The sequence below is a fragment of the Lineus longissimus genome, chromosome 18 (assembly GCF_910592395.1).
Source record: "Lineus longissimus chromosome 18, tnLinLong1.2, whole genome shotgun sequence".
Lineage (NCBI taxonomy): Eukaryota > Metazoa > Nemertea > Pilidiophora > Heteronemertea > Lineidae > Lineus > Lineus longissimus.
In genome coordinates, this window is record NC_088325.1 from 12,465,751 (window position 1) to 12,491,352 (window position 25,602).

At 39.4% G+C, this 25,602-nt stretch overlaps 1 protein-coding gene across 1 annotated transcript in view; it reads right to left on the reverse strand.

The window, feature by feature from the left end:
- The window catches only part of LOC135502063 (uncharacterized), a 149,934-nt gene that overhangs the window by 58,075 nt on the left and 66,257 nt on the right, over positions 1 to 25,602 (reverse strand). The window contains exon 2 of the mRNA XM_064794547.1: positions 23,595 to 23,930. Within this exon, the coding sequence (XP_064650617.1) occupies positions 23,595 to 23,930 (336 nt within the window). The remainder of the gene's footprint in view (positions 1 to 23,594; positions 23,931 to 25,602) is intronic.

Genomic DNA, 25,602 nt, shown 5'->3' on the forward strand with positions numbered 1-25,602 from the left:
ATGGTTACGTGGTCCTGAGGTCCTTCTCAATTTCTTCGGGTTGTCCACAGGTAAAAAATCACATCACAAGGGGTGGGCTTTCATATCAATTTGCTTAGGTGAAGCTCCAGATCATGTCCGAACTCAGCATCGGTGATTTAACAACATATTGATGGACAACACCTTTCGCTACTTTGTGGGCGCTGAAGATTCGACCTTCTACAATAGAAATACTACAGTACCCAACTCATTTTTAAAGACCCTAAAAGCATTCCATTCCATTGCATGCCAGAAAGAATCAAGGACTTAACCACAGCATAAAGGTCACCAAACCCACACATATATCTCCGACAAACTACAAGTATCAACAAGATCCAATTATCTGGCATGTGGTTTGGCATTTACCGCACAAAGGCTAGATTAATGGAAGAAATTACTGACGTTCCCTCCAGACTTCTCTCTCAGTATTGGCTCTGTCAGACGCAGTGGTGTGTGACAGTCGCACAGTGAAGCCATTCTCCGGTGTACCTTATTGGGCGATGTGACATTTTTTCCATTATTTTCCGCTTCCTTGAGTAGCAATATGTATGCGTAGGTTGCATCTAGTTCCCTTGGCGATGCTGGCTATCATTTTGTGCAGTGATTTCTGATATGAAACACATTTTCAGCTGATTTCTATATTTGAGATCTTTGAGGATTTGATTGTGCAAGCCCCCTGCAACAAGCAATTTAGATTGCTGCAACCAGGAATCACGACAATGCGACAATGCGACAAAAATTGCTCACTTGCAATGCTCATTGATAAGAATCAATGATCACTGCAGGCTGCAAAAGATATCAAACCCAGCATTTGTCAGTTTTACCTACAGATGCAAAATCTTTTTGTCCCTCAGAACAGCGGTTATGATCTCAGGCCTGACAATTTCGATCCCTCATCTGCAGTCTCCAGGGTGCAGCGATTCAAATCTTTTGTTTACGAGGTGCTAAAGCTGTCTCCATATTAACCACAACGCTACACAGAAACATCGCACCAAAAATCTGTGAATCTGAAAAATTTACTTTATCAAGAATGTTTATGACATTTTCACATCTTGGGGAAAACACTGCACCTGTTAACACCCCTAACAAAATCAATTCACGCCTTATTGGCAACGGTTATAAAACATCTAAATTTGTAAAACTTGATTCTTTCGTCAATCTGCAAGTCATGAAAAATTCATACCTTCCATTGGAAAAACTGACAGCTAAAACTGAGTTTAACATCTTGAAGCAATTCCAGCGCTGATATTAAACAACCTTTTTTTAAAGCCAGTTGAAATTTTGAAATTGTGTTACATGCAGTTTCCTTTCAGTGGTATTATATCTGCAGTACTAAGTGTCGCATTAAAATGGGATTGAAGCTTACTTGGTTTTTTCTGTGCGGCACATTTTTTCAAAACATTTAGGCATGCTAGAGCAGTTATCAACCCTTTTGCTGCATGCAACCCTTTTGCTACGAAGCAGAAATCTCATCAGACATTCCTATGTACAATATACATTCCAAAGTATACCTAACTTCATCGGAAATTATCTACAGCACGTCACGCTAAATATGCTCTAGGGTTAACAGAAGCCATGAACGAGCTCACACAACAATATCTCGCAGCGCCAAGCTGTAAATAAAGTGGCGATCTCCGCCAGTTGATGGCGAGTCATTCGGTTCGTCTGATCACAATAACACTGGCTGATTGGACATCGCAATCCCATCACAGGTACGCTTGGCGCACATTGGCCATAGAGGAGATGGCAGCCTTCATCACATTAGCCCATTACGGGGGACTAGACGTCGGCTGGTCTTGGCTAGAATAATATTTGATTGGAAGTTTTCTCAACATGGAAATTAACCCTTGCTGCCCAATGTCGCACATCTCAATCTTATAATGCACTGATAATGGAACTTGGCCGAGAACAAAATCTGTTTCATGCCGGGTAAGTTAGGATAATGCCTTGTCAAGGAACCGCCTCAAGCATTATTTTAACTTTTTGGTGATCAGGAGGGGGTCCAATTAGCTCTCTGGGGTAGGGCAGGGCAGAACACCACTCTTCATCCCAAATCTGCAAGAAGAACAAGTTTTTCGGGGACTTCTGTGGAAAGCAGTATCCCCCCCTGCATAACACTGCCCTGCCTTTACTAGCCAAAGAGAACCTCTGACTTCCAATAGTAGATGGCATAATCAATGGTGTCTGGAATTCTGGAGCATCACTTTGGTGACAACACTAACTAGATGCTTACACAGATTTCTCCACAACAGCAAAGGCTCCTATATCCAGACTCCCTTGCCCATATACAGAGCAGTCTTTCGACGTCTAAGACTTAGTGGCAAGAGGAGACTCCTATCCACCCAGCCTATCACTCTGGGGTAAAGGAACCATATAGATTCCTTAAAATGTCCAGACAAGACATGGCCTACTTCAACCCCGGTACAGAGCAACTCTGAATTCTACAGTCTGGTAAGGCATGTAAGGGTGAAAATCAATGATATCAGTTCCTGACAGCGCCAACAGAGGTATCCCCACAGGGATTAGTGACAACTAGTCATATCATTGGCTAAAGATTAGCCAGCAATGTAGAAATGGGCTAAGGCTAGTGTTACTGGCACCTTCAACAAGTCCAAATAGGGATCTTGGCGACATCTGACCCGAGGCCTGGATTCGAACAAACAAGTGAGGACATGTCTTATTTCCCCATGAGGTTTAGATGATAGCTATCAATGCGACTATATCGAAAAACTTTTTTCCTTTTGATACCAGCGATAACACCTTCAGCGATAACACCTTCATCGAGGAATCCCCATGACTTTGGACTGTTGCACTGTTTAAGAAGACAACGTTAAAGTAACCCCATGAGAGGAAGTCGATGATAGGCACCTATACTAGCAACAACGATTTTCATCCTTCCTATTACTACAACATATTCGATTGACGATCAGGTGACATCAGACCTAAAGCCTGGTAACCAACAACAACAACACCAGCGAACATGTTAGTTTTATCCCCAATAGGTATTACTCGATGACATCAGATCTCAGGCCTGGTTTCCAACAGCATCACGGCCAACTGGCAAACAGATTATAGTTTTTTTAATCCCAATAGGGTAGACGATATCTTTATCTTATACAAGATAAAAAAACATGGCAGAAATGAGCTATCAAGTTCACCAAAGACTTTTATACCTACAAGCCTGAACCATGTAAGATCTACATGGACTAAACCCCCTCTTTCAGCCAGTTACTTTGCCCTCAGGGGGGCAAGCTACATGTAACTACCGATATCTCAGACATTTTCACCTCCGAGATGATTAGCCACCAAAGCATCCAGATACCAGCGTTCAAAAGAGAAGTGCTGCACCTGAAATCAAAGCCGGTCTGTAAAGCAGTTTTGGCGAACTAGCCATATCAAAGATAAGAGACATGGTAGAAAGTAGCTATCAAGTTGATATAAAAGACTTTTGAGGGCGGTGAACATAACTCTTTTTCATTTGTATCAATACTTTGACAGTTTCATCAAGAAATGCTTACGAAATGTGATGTCTATAGGAAGCAAGAGCGCAGCAGCAGAAGAAGTCTACAATATAAATTACAATTTGCCACACCGAATGTGTCGCACATTTCAACACTTACCTGAAAAAAAGGGGGAAAAATTCAAAATTCAAAAATCAGATGATATTAGATAGCTGAAGCCACCACCTACTGGTCGACAGAGCGACTCGTCGAGAGAGGATGGACGTATGGAGACGGACGGAGGAGACACGAAAGAGGACGGGACAAGTGGTTATTTAAACAACGTGAGCTAGGCATCCTAACCGCAGGAACTTTGAGAGGCATCATAGAGGGAGGAGGCCCCGAGCAGCAGCCAGCGCCGTTACTCCTCTGTTAGCGGAAACAGAAACAGAAACAAACAGATCATATTTATAAGACGTAACATTTTTCCACACACCCTATACACTGAAGCACAATAAAGGGCAAATAGCGTTAAAGCCGATTGAGAAAACTCAACAGAATCAATAAACAACGGACTCGTAAAAACAAATTGACCATATGCTCTGTTTTCCACTCTTCCAGTTCATTAGATGAGATTTCTCGGTCATTCATTATTGTTGTAGGAGTCAAATTCTAGCAAGCGGAAAACGCAATTGTCATACTCCCTAGTGGTTAGTCGACGCGACTGGTTTGGACAAACAGCAATGCCAAATTCATTTCACTTCAGCAGTTCACCAGGAATCGCTTGCCTTAAGAAGTCAAATTGACCTGAAAAACATGCAGTAATGATGTTGCTGCGCTACTTGTTGCATAAGTTGAATTCCTGCAAGTGGAAAAATCAATTGTGGCACACCCAAATGCACTGACAAACAGCAATGCAGAATCTATGTTGTTTCAGTAGTTGGTGCTGATAAGTTGATTACGAATTGCTTGCTTTCATACATCAAAATGGATCGTGCAATGATCAATGGCTTGGTCCAGTCCCCTGAATGGACAACAGGGACTGGACCACAAATCTTTTCATCATTCCAGTCATTTGATAATAGCTTCCGGGTCAGCAGGCAGCATTGGTGCAACATTGTCGATCCAACCAAAAACATCATACAGAATTGGCCTGTGACAGACAATGGATGACTTTACTTGTTGAACTTCACTTGACTAATTCGTTCTTTCGGTTCATTTGGTAGAACTTCCAGCTCATTTACCCGAGTGGAAGCTGGAATGAGGTTCTCAGACATATGAATTATGCATTCCTTTGCATCTGTGACTTCAACTATTCTTCTCATCCGCAACCCAACAACCCTACGACAATATTGGTCTTACATTTAAGCATTCTTGGTGCAGCATTCCATAACCTTGTTTGCAGTACAAATCCAGACAAAACAATTCACTTAGATATGATCCTTGACCAAGCCCAAGTACATTGAGCCTGTTGAGATCGTAGTGGCAACGTTTTAGATTGCCAGCCTAGTGACCGGAAGGATGTTGTTTCGAAGCTTAGTCAGCTTACTATGTAATATCAGCTGGCTCAGACAGTATGTCCACTTTTTGTTATAGCTTGGCTTCTGGATCAGAACGAATGAATGTAAAGTGCTTTGAGAATGCTGTATGTTATAAAGCACTACATCAGAACGTGCATTCCTAGATTAACCATCTCGGGCAATAATCATCCAGTATATCGGTCATGACAGCCTCCTAACCATTGTCAAGAAGAAAGAGCTGAGTTGGTTTGGCCATGTGGTGTCAGCCAAAGGAACGCTTGCCATAAACAACTTGCAGGGCACCGTAGAGGGTAACCGTCGACACCGTCAACCAAACGGAATTTAGATGGATGACGTGAAGGACTGGGCTGGAAGCAAGACCGGTGACCTGAGCCGCCTTTCTGAGGCCTGAACTTTGTGGTGCTGCATCGTCAATAGAACAGGGTCACCCCAATGGCCGCAACGCCGTAGGACATGATGATGATGATGACGACAATGGTTTAATTGTGGATGGGCTGACCATTAACTCCGCTATGACTTAGAACAACGTCTTCAGAGCAAATGAACTGTTAGATGGCACGAATGGCCTCCAGGAACCGAGGACAAGAGAAATTTTGAAATCACAGCTAATGAGTAAAGACTAATGGCACACAGACATGATGTGGGTCAGTCAGCAAGTGAATGAGTGAATGATCAGTGCGCAACCTCCTTTTAGAGAAGTTGCCCAGGTTTAATCATCTGATTAAGAGCCTAGAAAGAGGGCTAATGATGGCGAACTACATGGACATGATAAATAAAATGTTAGTTGGTCAGTGTGGCCAGCGAGGTCAGCTGCCAACTCTCCATTATCCACAAACCTTGATGACCGAACATGATGGAGCCTTCCTTCATCAAGCTCGATTTTATAGAATGCCTAAATCGTCACTGAATCGATTTGACGACCAATCAGAGATCAGCGGCCCTGATATCAAACAGTCCAGCCAACTTGACCATCCCCGAAGACACCGCAGTAGTGTTGCTTCCTTCATTGCCTTGATTTTATAGATGCTCTGAAGCACTCTTGATTACTCCCGCGGGGCTAGTTCATGTCCTGTTAAGCATCATAAAACTCTTGCTAAATCGTGTCTGCATTGCTTACTCATACAAAATGCTGGTCAAATGCTATGAGCCCCTGGGTACTAGTGATGAGAAGGTGAACAGTACAGCTTGTAAGACGATTGATTTCTTTCAAAATAACCCCTTATGAGCTTGACAGTGCAGGCCTGTAGCTACATAAGTTTTTGACCATGGGAATAAATCTTTTTTCCTCCATCAGTCTGAAAAGCAGCCCACATCGGCATGAAAAACTCAATTTGGTGACCCATAAGGTTCACTTCAATTGTTCTTTCATCTGCACAGTCAAACCTCCTTGCCAGATTTTACACTTCAAAATCCTGTTTTTTGGTACAGATTACCATGCATGTATTTCTAGCTTTAATGCCGGCTTTTCAACATTTCAAGTCCTGGTTGTGGACAGCAAAGTTCTTGCATTGGGCTCATCATACAATAATTGCAAAGTTGGATGAAGTTATTACCCTTTTCAAACTCATCAAAAACATTTCAAGGTATTCAGGCTTTAGACAAGGATGCAACATTGCTGCCACTTTTCATACCAGAAGATATTGGTATATTTTCCCCAACGGCTTAAACTCCTCTTAAAACTTCAAAAGTGCTGATTAGTTCTCAATGAACTAATGCAATTTAGGACATTTCATGAGAGGTCATCAATCTCCCTAATTAATTTTGATTATAAAAAAGTTTAAAAGGAATCCATTACAAACTTTAGAAATCTAATTTTGATGAAACTAATCCAGCTTTTGAGATGACAAATATTTGTGAGAATTGCCTTTGGGGAAATACCATAGTATAAACACAATATTTATTCTACCCACATGTTGAACAAAACTGTTTTTTGGAGAGTCCTTCTCCTAGGTGTCTTGCCATCTGAGGCTGACGAGCAAAAGCGGGGCTGGTTTTCAGAGCGTCCCTTCTCCTCATATAGCGCTTTATACTGTCCAAAGCACTTTACTTTCATTCCTCAGCCTAATCCCCAAACTGTTCTGAAGAAAGCAATTAGGGAGCGTAACGGTTCGCCATTGCAGGCCCGTCGAAAGTACCAAGTGGTACTGGTCAAACATCGTACCAACAGCTTTCTGATAACAAGTCAGAAGCTCGTCCACTGTGCCTCCACCCTTTCCCTGTCCTTATCATCATCCTTAAATCTGATGACCATAATTTCAAAGTTGTCAAATCCACTTTGTCGATGTTGACGTAGAACGACATCACTGATGTGGCGCCGGCAGTGTCAGCTAATCAGAAGACCTCGTCTGTCAAGTTTAATATTCGGCTCGCTAATGAATCCAATTAAGCCAAGATGATGATCATCTGTCAATACTCCCAATTAACCTTCTGAATTACTAAATGTGACAACCTAAGGGTTTTGATTGTCTTGTCAGTTTTAACCCTCAGAGGCCTGCTTTATTGGAGTAAAACATGGTGGCATATTTTAAGTCAATGCGACTCTCAATCAAAGGTTTTCTTCAGGTACCAACTCCAATCTAGTCACCACAAATTTGCTCACAGTCACTCACTTTCCCTGTAGATAAGAGACCAATGTGGCTCCTACATCGAGTGAAGCTTGTAGCCACAGGACCATGGCACATGTTGCACATTATATGTGACCCGCTCTACCAAAACTAGGCACTTGTCGCATCTGAACTTGACAGGTTGATACGGGCTTGTTGTTCATTTCCCTATTGTAGACCTTTTGTTGAATGTGAACAAATCAGTTTGTAATAGATTTCACAAAAGGTCAACAATAGGGAAATGAACAACAAGTCCGTATCAACCTGTCAAGTTCAGATGCGACAAGCGCCTAGTTTTGGTAGAGCGAGTCACATATGAGCCTAAATGACAAGGAAGAAATTGATATACTCAGATTTCACAAAAGACAAACAACAGTGAAATGAACAACCAGTCCGTCCAACCTGCCTAGCTCAGAACAACATGTACCTAGTTTTGCTGTGACTGGTGATGCAAGTTGGGGTGGGTTGGTTAATGTGTGGGAAAACCTCTAAAAGTCTAGGTGTACGGGATAGTTTGGGCAAAATATTGCAGTCTTTTGGACCGACAAACCTCAATGATAACCTTGTCCGAAAACTGCGATACTGCAGGGAACAGAACTTGTCTTTTTCACAGCTGCATTTGTTCTTCCTTCATATTGGACATGAGTCAACCGATGACCTTGCAATTCAAAGCCAACGCTCTTGATTTGTTGACGAAGGCAATCATTGCTTCATTTGGCGTAGTTTGGCGTATATTGGCAATGATTTTCATCACTTAGGAACGCAGTCTGTTTACACGGTCGAATGCTACCGCCAAATGGTCAATTCAGTCAATACGTGACTGTAACACGGCGTCCATTGGTTATAATGGTCAATATATGACCAGAGATGAATTCCATCTGCCTCGAGATGCTCGAGGGTTTAATATGTAACAATTGGCAGAATCCTTTTGCATTTTGAAGTGCTGGTGTCTTTTCTGCAGAGAACGTGCAAGTACTGCACACCATAAAATTTTTGTGCCTTGATATTTTTTGCAATTCACAAAGATTTCTGAAAATGTTTGCTCTTTTAGCTCATTTCTTCTTTTCCCCCACTCATTTGTTGAAATTGACAAAGTGGAGTGTAATGTGGTAGCCTCGGAACAGAAAATGTATTCAACCCGACCAAGGCATCCAAAAAGAGGTCATGAACCGATTTAAACCAACTGAATGTGTCTTTTTTTCTTCTTCCCCAACTTATTTGTTCACAATGCCCTTGTCGCCTGTGGCAGAAATCAACAAAGCCGACAGTGTCATTACGTCCATTAGTCTCTGGATGAAATATTTGTCAATCATGACTAGCCTTTGTGTTGTAATAGGCAAGGGGATGGTCCTAGTGTCAAATAAATATCTATCTGTTGTGTTATTCGGCAATGATCCTCCACAGATCGGTCAAAATGAATGCGTTTTTTTGTAAATATTGACCAGAAATAGCCCAGGATGGTGTCTCTCATTATGATGGTCAATAGTCATCTGCCTAGGTCAATAGGTTAACTATCATTGCTGGATGTGAAGTGAGTCATTCATTTTATTCATTTTTCTCCCTACATTTTTACAAAATGGATCCCAGTTTCAATTTCCTGCCTTTGGAATTCTTCCAACAAATTTTAGCGTGGGAATGGTTTTGGGGAACAATACTGGCTGGAAACTCTCCTGAGAATTTTTCAAGGTTCCTCTGCGGCCTTTGAAAAGTTCCTGATACTCTTAACTCAATAAAAACAATCCGTTTTCAAACTCACAAACAGAATTAAGTTTATTGGAAATTTTTCATGTTCTCAGTGAACTCTTGAAACTTCTCAACTATGCCTCTAATATCATCAACAGGATGTTGTGATGGCCTTGCCGAAATCATATTGACATTCAGAGAAATTTTATTTTCGTTTTTTGTCCTATATTATTAGGGCTTTTAAAATTATTTCTCTTTGCCGTTGAACCAGACAGAGGTAGTTTTATACACCTTAGATAAGGCTATGAGCATTTTTATAACACCTTTAATGCTTTGTAAAGGTCAGAGATTTTGTTGATCTTCAAAAAAATGAGGGAGGCGCCAATTATTCTACTTACCCCAGAAAAAAAATTGTAATGTTGTTTTCAGATTTTCCCCACCATATCTGTCAATATCTCTTAAATCACTGATGCTATTGATGATCTAATGGAATAGCACTAGGAAAATAACTTCATGACTTTTTCTCGAGATTGAGTCCAGTTTTAACCTTGACAAAAAAAGCTAATGAGGATAACTAAAAATGTTATCCTCATTTGCTTTTTTTGTCAAGGTTGTATAACATATGTGACCCGTTCCAGCAAAACCAGTCGCATATCGCTCAGAGCTTGGCAGGTTGAGACGGACTGTTTGTTCATTTCACTATTGTCTGCCGTTTGTGAAATCTGACAACATCAATTTCATCTATTATCTTCTGGTGTCATCTAGGCTCATCTTATGTGCGACATGCGACTGGTTTTGCTGGAGCGGGTCACATTATGTCTTTTTATGTTCCGACCTTCAGAAGGCTATGATGGAGTTCACTTTTGATTTATCCCTTGGAAAAAGCAAGTTTTATGTTGATCCCAAGGAGAGATACATCTGTAAGACAGGAACCATAGCATAAAAGAATGAGACAGCAGAGGGTAGCAAGTACTAGAAGATACACCCAACTCTTTTCTTACCTTCATACAACAGGACATTCATTTGACACCGAGGATATTCATTTGATGACTGTACCAGTGCTTCAATAGTATACCACCCAAAAATAACATCTATTATTAACTGATTAAGTTCTTCGATATAAATATAAATTTTTTCCACATCAAATGCATTTCCAATACCTAGTCATAACAAGTTATCAGTTAGACTGTCTTTCAGATTTGACAGCCTTTTAGATACATTCGATATTGGCATTTTAGTCACTAAGACATGCAATTCGTTGGCCACTTTTTTACAACTATATCAGGATATTCTGAGATATTGTCAGGTCTGTTTTTATCAAAAAGAATGCAGTTCGGTGCCTCGGTTTTACACAAGAAACTTACAGTTATAATTTCATCTTGTCTGTCAGCAGGCATTTTCCAAGACCATATTGGCAATTTCATGATGAGAAAATTTTCTAAGTCCAAATATTTTTTTCACTTGAATTTTTTTTTCAATGTTTCTGCTCAAACTGAAGAGATAGCATAATTTTTGGACTTGAAAATTTTTCAGAATTTTGAACTTGTGAAAAAAATTCCAACTCTATGATCAGAAAATTTTCTAAGTCAAAATATTTTTTTCACTTGATTTTTTTTCTCAATGTTTCTGCTCAAACTGAAGAGATGGCACCATTTTTGGACTTTGAAAATTTTTCAGAATTTTTAACTTGGAAAATTTTCTCAATTTTCCAAGTCCAAATATTTTTTTCACTTGATTTTTTTTCTCAATGTTTCTGCTCAAAATGAAGAGATAGCATCATTTTTGGACTTTTAACATTTTTCACTTGATCATGAATTTTGTCCCCGGATTTTCAACTTCACAAATGTGACCACCCGGTAACACGACCATTCAACCACGGTCCCACGAGTGGACGTGTTACCGGGTTCCACCGTATAAACCCAAAGCTATGATAATTTTCTAACGCTCTGAATGACTTCCTTTCATTGGCAGACTCATTCTCCAAGACCATATTGGAATTTGAACATCGCTAATATGGCGCCCTAAGGGGCTTGCTGGCTTGTGTGACAGTGTGCATTACTGGACTTCAAAGTTACACTGTCATCTGACAATACATGTTAACTGTAAAGATGATGATGGAATTTAAAGGGAAAGTTTGATGTTGGGAGATAATGAGTCATGTTGTCGGTAATTGAACTTGCTGGCGGTCACAGCTATGAAGTGGATATTAGCCTCGTCATTCGTCGACTGCAACAGCTGCCTGACATATTCTTAAAGGCATTGGTCACAGGAAATCAATGTTTGTGCATTAACTCTTTCACTACCCCAGGGTTTTGGAAGCGGGCTGTACCCCTGGCCCACACCTTGTATAGACCTGGGGCCTGAATCTCAACTAGGCTGTGGGAAAGTTTCATTCAAATTTATAGATGTTCAATTCCAGACCAAAGGTAATGCCATTATAGAAAGGGTGTCCTGCCTACAGAAGTGTCCACAAAAGGAGGTTTGAATGAATTCCTTTAAAACAACGCATCAGCTCAGAATGAGATATACTCTAAAGTACACAATAAGCTATACTACTCCCTCTTCCATGTCCTACAGTTTTGATACCCTTTAACTTTTTTTAATTTCAACGCTACAAGGTTACAAAGTAAGAGGCATGTTATTATAGGGCTTAATCTCGATAAAAGCCAGAGGCCAAATATCAGTGCAAACGACATTAAAGGTTTCCCATGATACTGAATACTAATTATCGACGGAATTATTAACAAGAAAGGGATAGATTTGAAAACTTTTTGAAATCGATCCTAAAATTAAAGATTTTCTCCAGGGTGGTTCAGGGTTTCAAGCAAATTAACAGCAACTTTTGGGTAAAAGCCTTTCAATGTTTCTAAAACGATTTAAAAAAGAATTTTTTTTAAATCAAGTTTTTATCAAACAATTGATACCTTGTAACTGTGTTTCAAAGTTTGATACAAGCTTTGTTTGTTTTCAAAAAGGGTAGGCAGACTCCCTTAAGGCTTTTAATTTCAAAGCTTTGTATCCTAACCATCCAAACCATCCTTTTCGACATTCCACAGGTTACTATTTACATATTTTATGAGGGTTCCAAAGACCTACAGTATCAAGGACCTAACTGACCCAAGGCAAAACAATCGCTGAAACCATTTGGTTTGGCATATTAAATGCATCTTTTTTGCGTCACCTCGTACGACATGAAACATTGAAGAATCTGTGATGAAGTATCATAGATGGAGACTGAGAGTTCATATAAGATAATAAAGTAGGGGTATCAGATCATATGGGGTGAATTATTGCTTTTATTGCACATATTACAGTTAATGTAAATTGATGTTTATTGGTGTAGACAATGCTGAGAGAATGTCAATTCTGTTTGGAGAATGTATTGGTCTGGTGTCGCCATTTTATTGGCAAGGTTTGGTGGCTTTTGACCATTACCAGCCGTAGCAGACGATGGACGGATAGACATTTTCCTGACTTATGAGAGAACATCATTTGATATGAAACAGGCTAGACTTCAAACAACAAAATATCGCTGGTTGCCGGCAAAACGAACTGCAAAAGATCACCAAGCTGCAGATTTGGCTTTCTATCTGTCATAAAGCAGGGGATTGGGAGGCAGGAGGCAGCTCCCCCTAGACGTTGCCAAAAAACTTGATGTTCTTTATGCAGATTTGGAGCCTTTGGGATTGAAAAGTGGTGTTCTGCCACCCCTTGAGAGCATACTGCCCCCTTGACCAAAAAGTTAAATATGGCCAGGGTGATCGTGTCTGTAGATGTTCCAGACAGAACTGTGTGGCATGACTCAAAGCACCTGACTGCGATCACCTGGGGTATTGCAAGGAGCAATTCATATATTGCTATGAAGGTTGGAATGTGGTTCTACAGGAGAGACTGGTGGCCAGATATCTGATCCTTCCATGTAAATTATCCACCAGACCCAGTGGACAGAATGGCATCATAAAACCATCTGATCTGCCGCCAGTAAATCAAGCAAAAAAGTTATTAAACAATCTATTTGTTATGCTTGATACGAAACAGACATAAGTTATTTGATATTGGAAGTGGCCAGCCCAGACACCACACCGAGCAGGTGCCCACGCCAGTTCCCACCTGCCCCTAAACCATGATCAACTGCTCTCATGGGCCGCACCAGGACGGGGTTAGCATTTGCCAATTCTCCCGGGGCAAATATAGCCGAGCTGAAATTTGATCTTTGCCCATAGACCCATATTTGTTACTCTGCTGTTGACTGATAATGTAAAGGCACATTGACCATGTGCTGAAATTGCTCACAAAAACCCAATCAGAGGATAATCAGTGACATGGTCAAACTTTTTCACCTTTCCACGATGGGCGACAGCAGTACTGATTTTGAGTTTGGCAAAGTCTCTCGGGGCAAATAAAGCCAGGCTGAAATTTGATCTTCGTCGGTAGATGTTATTTATTTTTCGGATGTTGATTGATACGCCGGGGTGTGTTGACCATGCGAGGCAGATTGGTGGATGAGCATCGGTGTTGTGGTCAAGGAGAGCTGGGCATCGCTTTTTTATTATCAGAGAAATGGAGACAGGAAGAGGTTCCTTCAGGATTTGAACCAGTTCATAACACACTCATGGCCACACCAACACCCCATCATCTCCAGTGCAAAGATTCTATTTGAGATATCCACATAAAGTCTATTGCAACACATGTAGCTTGTCCAAGACCAGAGAGAGCATACCTCATCAGAAAACATAGCTTCAACCCTTACTTTGGTTAATTTTTGGCTATCATAGAATTAAAGTTACCCCCTTTTTAGCACCCCTGACCACCCCAAAATAAGTAGGAACTGCTTTACAACTTGTTATATCGAAGAAACTGTTTCATCTGACACCGTGTTTTTACGATGCTCCTGACGTCATGTTCAACCTTGTCATTTATGTCAATTCCTTAGCAATCAAAGAAACGGTCTTAGATCAGTGAAACTAGAGTACTTGCTCTTAAGATTCTCCTTTACCCAATCCACTCTACCACAGCTATGGCCTCTTGTCCATTTGTTTAACTTTTTTTTAAACACCACCAGCAGAGACTGTGTTCATATACCACTCATCCTCAGATTCTTGCACAAAAATCACAAAAATGTGCATGTGCATGTAGCAAATTAAGTAATGGACCCAGTGTAGCAGGTCAACAATAACTCCAGTTAATCCTGAGATTAAAAAAAACAAATACAATAATGTATGGTAAAAAACGGGAGACGATCGTAAAAAGTCGAGAATTCCTGCATGGCCATTTGTGAGATTGGGTCATAAATTAACCAACTACAGCATGTGTACAGTCATGGATTGCATGCAGCGGTCAATTTATATAAACCCTTTACACGCCAAGTCAGGCAATCAAAATTTTTTCGCGGATGTGAGAATTTTCGCAGATTTGCGAAAATAAAAATTGCAACTGCCAAATTTTCCTAGGTTCTATTGTTCAACTCGGTCCCTATAAGTCTTTGGATGGATACACCTGAAAAACAAGATGGCAGCACTGCTCTCATTCGATGCAACCTTGTCCCTAAGATTGGGTAATGCTAGCTATATTTTAGAATGAAACTCTTTCTAGTGGGCCAAGTTGGGATCCAGGCCACCTGGTCTATACAGATGTGGGCCAGGGGTACAGTACACTATAAAGACCCTGTGCTAATGAAAGCGTTATTAAAAAATTACTGTTAAACCACGAAATGACTGTTATTCAGATAGACTCAGTCACTGCTATATCAGAATTAAAAGTGCAAAGATTTTATCAGGCAAATTTCTAGAAAACATTATGGCCATAATGATGAAGTATGTAGCTATCTTTCTCTAGTAGTGGTCAAACACTCGGCGAAGCTCATCAAAACAACATACTAGATTTATGTTATTTGCCACATGCCACCATTCATTTTGTAAGAGTAACGATAAACGTCTGACTTAATCAGAAATATCTTCAGCCAAAATGTCAATATAGCAAATACATGTCTTTATCATCAGCATGTGATGACCATCTCTATCATTATCTGCCATAAACAATTCAGCAGGAAATAGATTTAATCACAGAGACAAGCAAAGGCGATGATTTGGTAAAAGGATCGAAGATAATTGGGGTTGGTCTGACTAAAAGGTAATGTTAAAAGTATCAAAGGCCTATCTGAGATTTCAAAATGTTGAATCTGGATCAACAGCAAAATGGGAACCATCCAAATATCCAGCCAGACCTATGCCATTCCTTTTGTGAAACACTCTGATCCGTGCTTTTGACAGAAACGAAAACTCTGTATGAAACATGAGTACATATTGATGGAATGACATAAAAGTCTTTATAAACAAAAGCTGGATGGCCATCATCAAATTATCAATACAAGAGACTCTGTTAGAGAACAGCAGATACATTGCATAAATATCACACAAAAGGTTAAACAAACAAATATAAGGTATCTACAAATCATCTTCTGACTTAAAACAGTCATCAGACATGTTTTTGTCTCCCAGCTTCTGAACCAGACTATCAGATGATCAGGGTTCAGACATCAGGCTTAAAGTCCACACAACCCAAGAAATTCTTAACCTTTGCCTGTTTGTATGACTATGACTTTCGTCTCGAATAAGATATTCACTTACATCAAGCAAGAACACTCGTCCTATTTCAAATGTCTTAGCTAGATAAAGGCCACCTCCAGACACTTCCTAATGCCAAACGAACACATGTTCAGGTTACATAACCACAGCAAAAACGTCCCAAACATCTTCTCCCACCTAAAATGTTGTCCTGCTTCAAATTTCTTCGCTATTTTGGTCACATGCAGCCACCTCTAAATGTCAGTCTATTAGTCGTTCATGTTGCGTCCCGAACATTTCCAGAGTGATTGTATCGTCTGAGCATTGTTCTGAAGGCGATAGTCTTATTTCAAATATCTCAGTCGCAGTTGCTCTCTTCTAAATGCCGACAAAATATATTTACGGTTCACTGATCGGTGGACCAAAAGTACACACAATCGCAAATTGAGGATTTTCAACTTGGGCTGTTGTTTTTAGTAGGTTGAAGTTAATAGGATACCCTCCTCCCCCTCACCACCACCCCCAAACAAATTGTTAAGCAACTTAATTCAGACTTGTCTAAAGGGTTAGATGATAAATGCTAAACAATTTTTAAAGACATTTAGCCTTTAAATAATATCCATTCATAGATATCCATTGATGAAATGTTGCGAAATAACGAAATGGTTGTGATTCAGTCACCTGAGATAATGACACTGCAGTACATCAACAATCAATCTGATAAGTTTTTGGGTACATGTACGTTAAAAATTAGAGGTTAGACTCAATCGCTGACGATAAGCAGTACATCAAACATTCAATTTAATAGGTTTTGGGTACGTTGAAAATTAGAGGATAGATTCAATCGCTGCCGATAAACTTGAACTATTATATCCACACTTTCATGTAAATATCAACCTTTTGATGCTTGGCAAAAGTACTTGGTGAACTATCCATAAGTGCGTTTAGCGCACTGACAAATTGACACAAATTATTGTCTTTAGCTATAGATAACAAGCCATTTGAAATTTGACTCGATTCCTAAAGATAATCAACTCGAACTTTAGTTCAAATCTGCTATTGCTGATTAGTGACGCCAAAGGGTTGACTCAAAAACTTCTCACCAGGGATAGAAGTTTGGGAGTAAAGAGTGTCTCATGAGCCAAAGCTGGCTGGCTCCTTACTAAAATAAACAATGAATTCATTATACCCTCTGGTTCCCATAAGATTGTCATGTAATAATGACCTTTGCTCACTATCAAAACACCCTGTGCAAAAACAGTGATCATCTATCAAATTTTTTCTAAAGGGCAATCAAATAGTCATTCTAAATAAATCACTAAACAATTCCCAGAGATGAGTAACTTTAAAGCGCCAGGTCAATTATCCTGTCGATAAATTTCTTCTTTTTCTGTTTCGTGAGTAACACACACTCATCAGCAAATGATTTGTCATATCCATTTTTGTTTGTTTACGGACAATTCATTGTGTTCCTTTTCTTTTGAAATATAAGAACAATATCAGTTATTGATTAGGCTATTTTAAAGTTAATCGAATTTATGATGATAAGAAGTTAAACGGGCAATCGAAAAACGTGTTTTGATATTTTGACACATTTTTAGGATTGAAATTTGACACCACCGCCCAACTTTGTCAAAGATTGAATATTACTTCATCAGTGGCTAAATTTATCAATATTTTATGAATGTTTTTTTTTTATTTTCATGAATTCAAGTACGGAACAGAATGCCTTAGGGCTGAGGAAGGTCATTTGTAATTATACACCAACTGGGAGGCAAAAAGTTGCATAGTGTCCAAGCAAAGAAACATCTTTATCAAAATGCCAATATTTACAAAAAATATTTCTCGAAATATCTGAAGACGCCCAGATATAGAATCAGCCAAATTTGATTTTCCAACCAGCATACATCATGTACTGGGAGTTGAATACCGTTAACTTATTTCATCAAACCTAAGCGATTTGTTCTTGTGTTTCCAAAAGTGGATAAATCGACCCGAACCTTGCCTCCCTAGTAATGGATTGAGGATGTGGTCCGGGGGAACATAGGATGGAGACAGAGTTGACAGATGGGAAATATCCAGGGTGCTCTGGGGGCACACCTGATGACGGAGCTCACAAAAGCTAAAGAGATACGAATATTTACCTATACTGGTTTACAGTATAGGTATTGACATCAAGGTGTTTCCCGTGTTTTGAGCATAGCAACTTGAAAAGGCACTTAATCTAGCTTAAATCTTATCATATTGCATACTAGTATAACCTCCCTGCAGTTAGGATACGGCTCAAATCATCATGCAGTCCGGCTTCTTGGCGTTTTCCAATTTTATTGGAGAAAAGACTTCAGCGACATGAGGAGATCACTCCTAACCTGGTGTTATAGGATATGATTTTAAAAATTTTGTAGTTGAATACTCAAGCAACCTAAAGCAAGGAGCACTAAAGTGTTTATCCAAAGGGCACACACAATAAAAGCAACAGAACCTAATAATCATGTATCGGTAGCCATTAAATGTAGATCATTTTACCACACTAAATACAATAATTTTCCTGCTACTGAATTTGTTGTCAATTCTATATTTGACAAGATCACAGACACACTGGCAATTGCTGCGTTGGTAAGTAATGCTTTTGTGACATCCGTAAAGTTTTCGATTACATCAGATCTATTATGATACAATATTCTGTTTGCCTCTAAATATGGAGCTCTGTTAATCTCTTCAATGGTAGATTCAAATTTTTTATCATTTTGACGAGAGTGTACTTTTTTGTAGAGCCCCTTACCACTACAGCAAAGCGACTGTTTCATCTATGAGTCCTTCAGAGAGACACTTGCCTCCTTACATACAAACCTTACTCCACATTGGTGGCAGGAATTAACAGATGTTCCCAACGAAATGACAAACAGAGAAGAGAATGAACGACAAAAAAAAATACCGAGCACTTGTCAATGGTCACTGAATAACAAACATCACAACAAAAGGCAGAAATTCCCCATCGAAATTAGATTAGCCAGACATTCTGTGCAAAGGTAACAACATTACCATCACAGGGAGGCAACCCTTGACGATCCTTCGGCAATCTGGAAAACAAGGTCTGTCCTTGCGGCAATACAGCAACATCATCAGTTTGATGGCATGTTCATGTCACAGCAGGCCACTTTTTTCGGTTTACGGGAATTTGACCTGGATTTGGCGGGATTTTAGAGAGAAACTTGATGTAACAAATTGCAAGGCAATCATAATGATGTTCTTGTTTCACTTCTCCAGATGCACTGGTTGCAAATGCACTTAGTCAATCCCCATGCACATTCACCTTACCAATAAGAAGCAAAATTCAAGATGGCAGCCAAGGCGACCGTATTGGAATGACACTGAATTCCGAAACAGACCGTCCTCTCATGCAAGCCAACCAACCACTTCCATCCTCAAATAAGAGAAACAAAACACCAAAGATATCAAAATTTTATTTTATATCAAATATCTTCTCTACCATCCAACATTTTCAGGAGGACTGGATCCCGTAAACCAACCAATCTGCAACATGTGGCCTTATCCGGATCGGATTGATCTGAATCAATCACTACCACGTTTTCTTTCCTGCCATAATCAGACAACTCGCCGCAATTGAATCTTAGGCGGGTAAATTGGGCTAATATTTCCCGGGGAGTTTTCTCGTTAGCCCACCATTGTGTTGGGCAGTTGCCCAGTTTTGGTAACATGTATATTCATGCTCTTGAGGCGCAATATTTCACCAAATGTGGAAAACTTTGTTTAAGGATTGATTAATCAAAATATGTAATATTGGTTTTCAGATTTGAGAACAATTTAGGCAATTCTGTCACATATGATGGGTTTGTTGCTCAAAAATGATTTTATGCATAATATAGATGTGGCAATTGCTGGCACTTAGTAAAATTTGCCAACACTAAAAAGTGCTGTTTTTATCCTACCAAGATTTTTTTACCAATGTTTAGCAAAAGATGGTGGTATTGGTTACACAAATCACTGGAACCATCCTTAACAGACACCTCTCTATTGGAGTGGTTAGTTTCCTTTCAATGTGACCTCTCTAATCAGGACACCTCTCTATTAAGAACAGCACTTCTCAGTCTCAAAGGGTGTCCTTGATAGAGAAGTCCCACTGTATCTCCACTAACTGGTGCGGGAACACTCACAGCCTTACGAAACCCCTATTTCCTGTTGAAGGAAGCAAGAAGCGTTGCCTGAACCATAATACCGGTCTAGCCGATGGTATCATTAACGCCACGTACCAGCCATATTGGACATCATCACGATGAAGATACAATGAATTCTTCTCATACATAATGGAGGAAGAAGATGCTCGGATAGCCATGAATGGCTTGAACCATCCTAACCTTACATCATCACTTTTAATGTCGAAAATGGACAAAAATCCACAAAGCAATATTCTTTATGGTCGTCAGTGAACAATGTGCTATATTTTTTCACTTTCCACTATCGGAAAACAGTGCAATATCCATATATTTTTCTTTTTTTATGATGACCGTACAAGCAAGGCGAGTGCATTATGTATAAGGTTGAAACAGGAGTTACTGTATTATGTCTTTGCATGTACACAACAAGAATCCTTTTTGAGTCCAATATATCAGCTTACAAAGACATCATTGGATAACTTTTGTGCCAACCCGTCTGTAACCATTGTGAACTTCCAGAGGTATTCCTCCAGTATCTCTTCATTTTGAGCAAAAACATTGAGAAAAAAAATCAAGTGAAAAAAATATTTGAAAATTTTCTCATCTTAGGGTTGGAATTTTTTCACAAGTTCAAAATTCTGAAAATTTTTCAAAGTCCCAAAAAATGATGATATCTCTTCATTTTGAGCAAAAATTTTGTGAAAAAAAAAACCTGAAAAAAATAGTTGGACTTTCGTTCAACCTTCTCAGCCATTGTCAACTCCCAGTTGTCATAATTCGCAGAGTTTAGGCATTATCTGCCACGTAGGTAATCACCCTCTGGCTTCAGCAGCCAACAGGGCAGTAAGATCAACTTGTTTAAACCTGGAATACAGCAAGTGCCCTGCAACAAAACAACAGTGTTAAGACCATTTCCAATACCCGACATTATTGCAAGAAAAACTTAAGCAATGACTAAGGACGACAAGGTCAAACCCACTGGACAACACCAATCAGCCACGAAAATCCTACCAACAGTGACCAGGTGTGATGTTAATGCAATATCGGCTCTTTTTCTTCGCGTTGAGCGTTACTTGGCCATGACCACTCAATACGGGATTTGGATGGCTAAAGCTTCTTTTGTTTTTCTGTGATTGGTTGATTAGATGGAAATGAACATCACTTTGTCTTCTTTCTTATTCCGGTCCGAGGATAGGGGTCTGGTTCATTTGTAATAACGTGATTAAGGCACATCCTCCCCCCTACAACCACTATGAAACACCAGTTATTTGAAACCACCTGACCATTCAATCAATGTCAATAGCTTGCTGGGAACTGATTTCAAGCCCAGTCACCCCAGTTACTTTCATGATCGAGTGCCTGGTCTTCTCTCCCCACAAGAAGACCTAGACTTGAAGTAAAATAACCTCTTTTTTTTTCGAATTCTTTTTTTGCAATTTTCATTATCGCAAATCTGAGTTATTCCTGAAATACACGAAAATAAAATGCTTGTGAATTTTTAAAGTTTACATTCCCTCAGCATCACACTCGCTGAAACTGTTCTCCACTCGCCATCTCCCCCACATCAAACTAATCAATAGCTGCCGTCGACTTCTGACCCCCGCAGCCACCCAACTCTAAGTGACAAACATACGAAAGATCTAGCGTAGATGCCTCCATATCAATTATACGACTGCTGATATAAATTGCAGTGCAAGTTAATTATCCATATCAGAGACATGGTTCTTGGTTATTGAGTATTAATCTTCGATTAGGGCAGATTGCAAATGTTGACAGCTGAATTAACCCAACATTTTATGGAAAGGGAGAAAAGTGCTTTAGAAAGTACTATGAACAAACATGTAAACATTTCACTTTAGTGCTCCATATAATGTGTCTATATGTTGTCATAAGACATCCACACACCGAGTTTAAACTTTCAACACTCAATGGTGAGCAAACGTGCCACCATTGTTGACGAACAATGGACGACAGACCGCCGACGGACGGACGAACAGACTACCGACAACGGACAAGGCGTGATGACATAAGCTCACCAGGTGAGCTACAAATCCTGCATTTTCTTAGCAATAAAGCAGGAAGGAATTTTCTTTCAAAGAGACTTCTCTTAAAATTGCATCATACATACATGCAGAGTGTCTTCCAATCAGATTTTCTAATGAATTCCACCAACATCATAAATACCTTTAAATTGGCTTATCAGCCTCAATATCTTCGGAATGCCAATAACCAAACATGTAACATCATAAGCATATTTCTTCATCCAGAAATAGAAAATTGACATCATTTTTTTCCTTGAGAATCACGTTTGCTCATGTTAGTTTTCAGGTTTAATTAGGAATTAAACACGGTGCCGTTAGAACCTGGGGCGTTCAAGGCGATATTTTGTATATTATCATGCATGACAGAAATATGGTTTCTGCCCACAGCAGAATGAAACTGAAATGATGAGAAAATGTCAAAAGTCATTGTTTCAATGTCAAAAAAATGTGCGGTATATTTTAATCATGTTGATGATATTATCAAACGTGTGTTTTTACTGTAAACCGCCCAATTTCAAGGATTTTTTACTTTTTCGCAGATTTCACAAATAATCTAGATTTGTGAGAAAAAAAATTGTGTCATAAGGTTCTGTGGATTGAAAAATCTAACGAAGTTCTTTAATCGTAAATTTTTTCAGAAATGTCTTTTGGAAACCCCTTAGCAAATCACAGGTGGGTCATCCCCAGTTAAAACTGGCCCACAAATTTTTAGCTGATTGATATGCATCCAAACTTCACAAAATCTGAATTCAGGCATTCGAGGCGGGCCACTCCAAGGAGCGTTCAAATTGGGGCCTGGAATTTACAGGCTAGCAACACCACCATCGTCACTGCCACAATGACATATCTCATCTTCAACTAGCAAACACTTTCTTCAAAAGCTACCATCGACATGTTCAACAATCACATCGCCTCCTTTGCGACAACAAAAGTCATTTTTGCACACGATTCAATTCATTCCATCGCGAGAAGTCACGTTTTTCGTGTCATCGTTTTTCTGGGATCAAATGGAACTCACACAACCAGTTTCAAAGCAGATTGAGGGAGAATACAGCGCGATTGTTTTCTCCTGTAGGATCAAAGACGTCAAGACATTGTGAAATTCTCGATGGGATTCGCAACAAAGTGTAATTTTCGCACGTGAACCCTGGATAATTAGGCATACAGCTAGTTATTTCACCGTGTTATAATACCGGATTGGAAGAATGAAGGAAATACAGTGAGTCGGATTGCGAAATAGTACAGCTTCTAATCAGTGGAAAGCAGATTATTTGGACTCAAAACTTTGTGATTAGTCACCTCTGTACGACATTGATCCTAAATAATCTTAGCTCATGTGAAGCAATATGAATGAACATTTGCTTCTCAGCTTTGTATAGAGTAATACCATTAATAATAATTATTGACTAATTAAAAAATAGCTTATTCCTTAAAGCATCCAATCCAGATCACACAAATGACAAATGACACATCTGACTACAGCGCCACCTATAAGGTAATACGACAGAAAAAACAATAAATCAGCCCACCGTTAACTGAGAGGTATATCCAGGTTCCATTCTGCGTTGTCGTATCGGTTCCATCCATAAAATTTACGATGCACTCATACCATCCCTCGTCTGTGCCTTTAATATTACTCAACTCAATTGACGCTTTTTCAACTAAACGAATCCGGTCTTTGTAGCTTTCATCAATATGTGGTGAAAATGTGTTAAATTTGACATAAACTGGAGTATCTATTCCCTTTTTATTCCATTTGATCACATGTGGTGTGTAGACGCCCCCTGGATAGACGATGTTGCATTCGAGGATTTTCCGTCCACCTACGCTGGCCGTTTTGATGATCTGCCGTTTCACTCGCCGAGCTGGAAAGATAAACAATAAGAAAACATCAGCAATGATAAAACAACTGATCAGTGACAATGAAACTGCTTGTCAGCAACAATGAAACAACTTGTCAGGAACAGTGAAACAACTGATCAGTGACAATGAAACAACTTGTCAGGAGCAGTGAAACAACTGATCAGCTAAAATGAAACAACTTGTTAGCAACAATGAAACATCTTGTCAACAATGAAACAACTGAGCAGCAACAATGAAACAACTGAGCAGCAATAAAGAAACAATTGAGCAGCAATAAAGAAACAAATTATCAGCAACAATGAAACAACTGAGCAGCAACAATGAAACAACTGAGCAGTAATAAAGAAACAATTGAGCAGCAATAAAGAAACAAATTATCAGCAACAATGAAACAACTGAGCAGCAACAATGAAACAACTGAGCAGTAATAAAGAAACAATTGAGCAGCAATAAAGAAACAAATTATCAGCAACAATGAAACAACTGAGCAGCACCAATGAAGAAACAAGTGATCAGCTAAAATGAAGCAACTGATCAGCAACAAAGGCAATCATGTATGAAAACTGATGGGCACCTTCCTGAGTTTGTTGTCTAAAACCTTTGGTCTGAAATGAAACTAGGTCAATGTGTTACAGAATATTGCAAGAAGGACAACACTAAACAGTTCAGCCCTTCCAGTTTTTAAACCTTGCCTCAATTCTTTGTATAAAACCAAAATTAACTCGAACGTGTGCATTTTATGAACTCAAAACTTAAGGCAGTATCAACTCGGTAATTCAATTTTAGACACTGTAAAACCCCATGGCAGAGTTCACAGACTTTTTCGTGAACAAACCAAACTTCCCTTCTTCATTGTTCTTTTAATTTGCCATCCACAGAACTGCGAAATACTCTTAAAAAGACACAGTAAGTGTTGCCTTTGGTTCTTACGCTTGGCTCTAAGATGTCTAACGACAAATGCACCTGTTAACACACCTTTATCTCCTTTTCTCTGTCTTCAGATGTTGCTCTCACTTTATCTCAGTCTTTATGAAGTTGTTTATTGAAGAACTGCGAGATCATAGCACGCTAACTAAAATAAACCACACACTTTCTAAATTTAACACTACTACTTAAAGTGCCCATGAAAATGCACTTTTGTGGAATGCTGGAATGGGGGAAAAGACATAATTTCTCTTCTTTCCCCTGTCTTTAGAAGTTGTACAGATGTTTCTTAATTTTTATGGAACATTCTTTCTAGAAGACCTCAGTCACCATTGTACACTAACCAAAATAAACCATTCTTTTACCTCTCTAAAGATAAATCTATCCCTCAACATCAGTTTGTTTTCTCTGCCTTTAGATGTTGTATTGACGTAGCTCTACGTTAGTGCCTACATCCTTTACAGAAGAACTGAGTCACCATTGTACAGTAATCCAAATAAAGCACACCTTTCGTTCTTGAAGACAAAACTATCTGTTTATGTTCTTCCTTTTCCCCTGTCTCTCTTTTACCAACGTTTCTGTTGATTGAGAAGAATGGGACAGTATAGTAATCCATGCATCAATGTGGTACTGGCATTACTCGTCTTGTCAAGCACATACAATGTACACAGAAGACTTGCCCAAAAGAACAACCTCAGGTTCCGGATATCATGGATGGTAAATATTATTTGTACAAAAAGTACAATATTG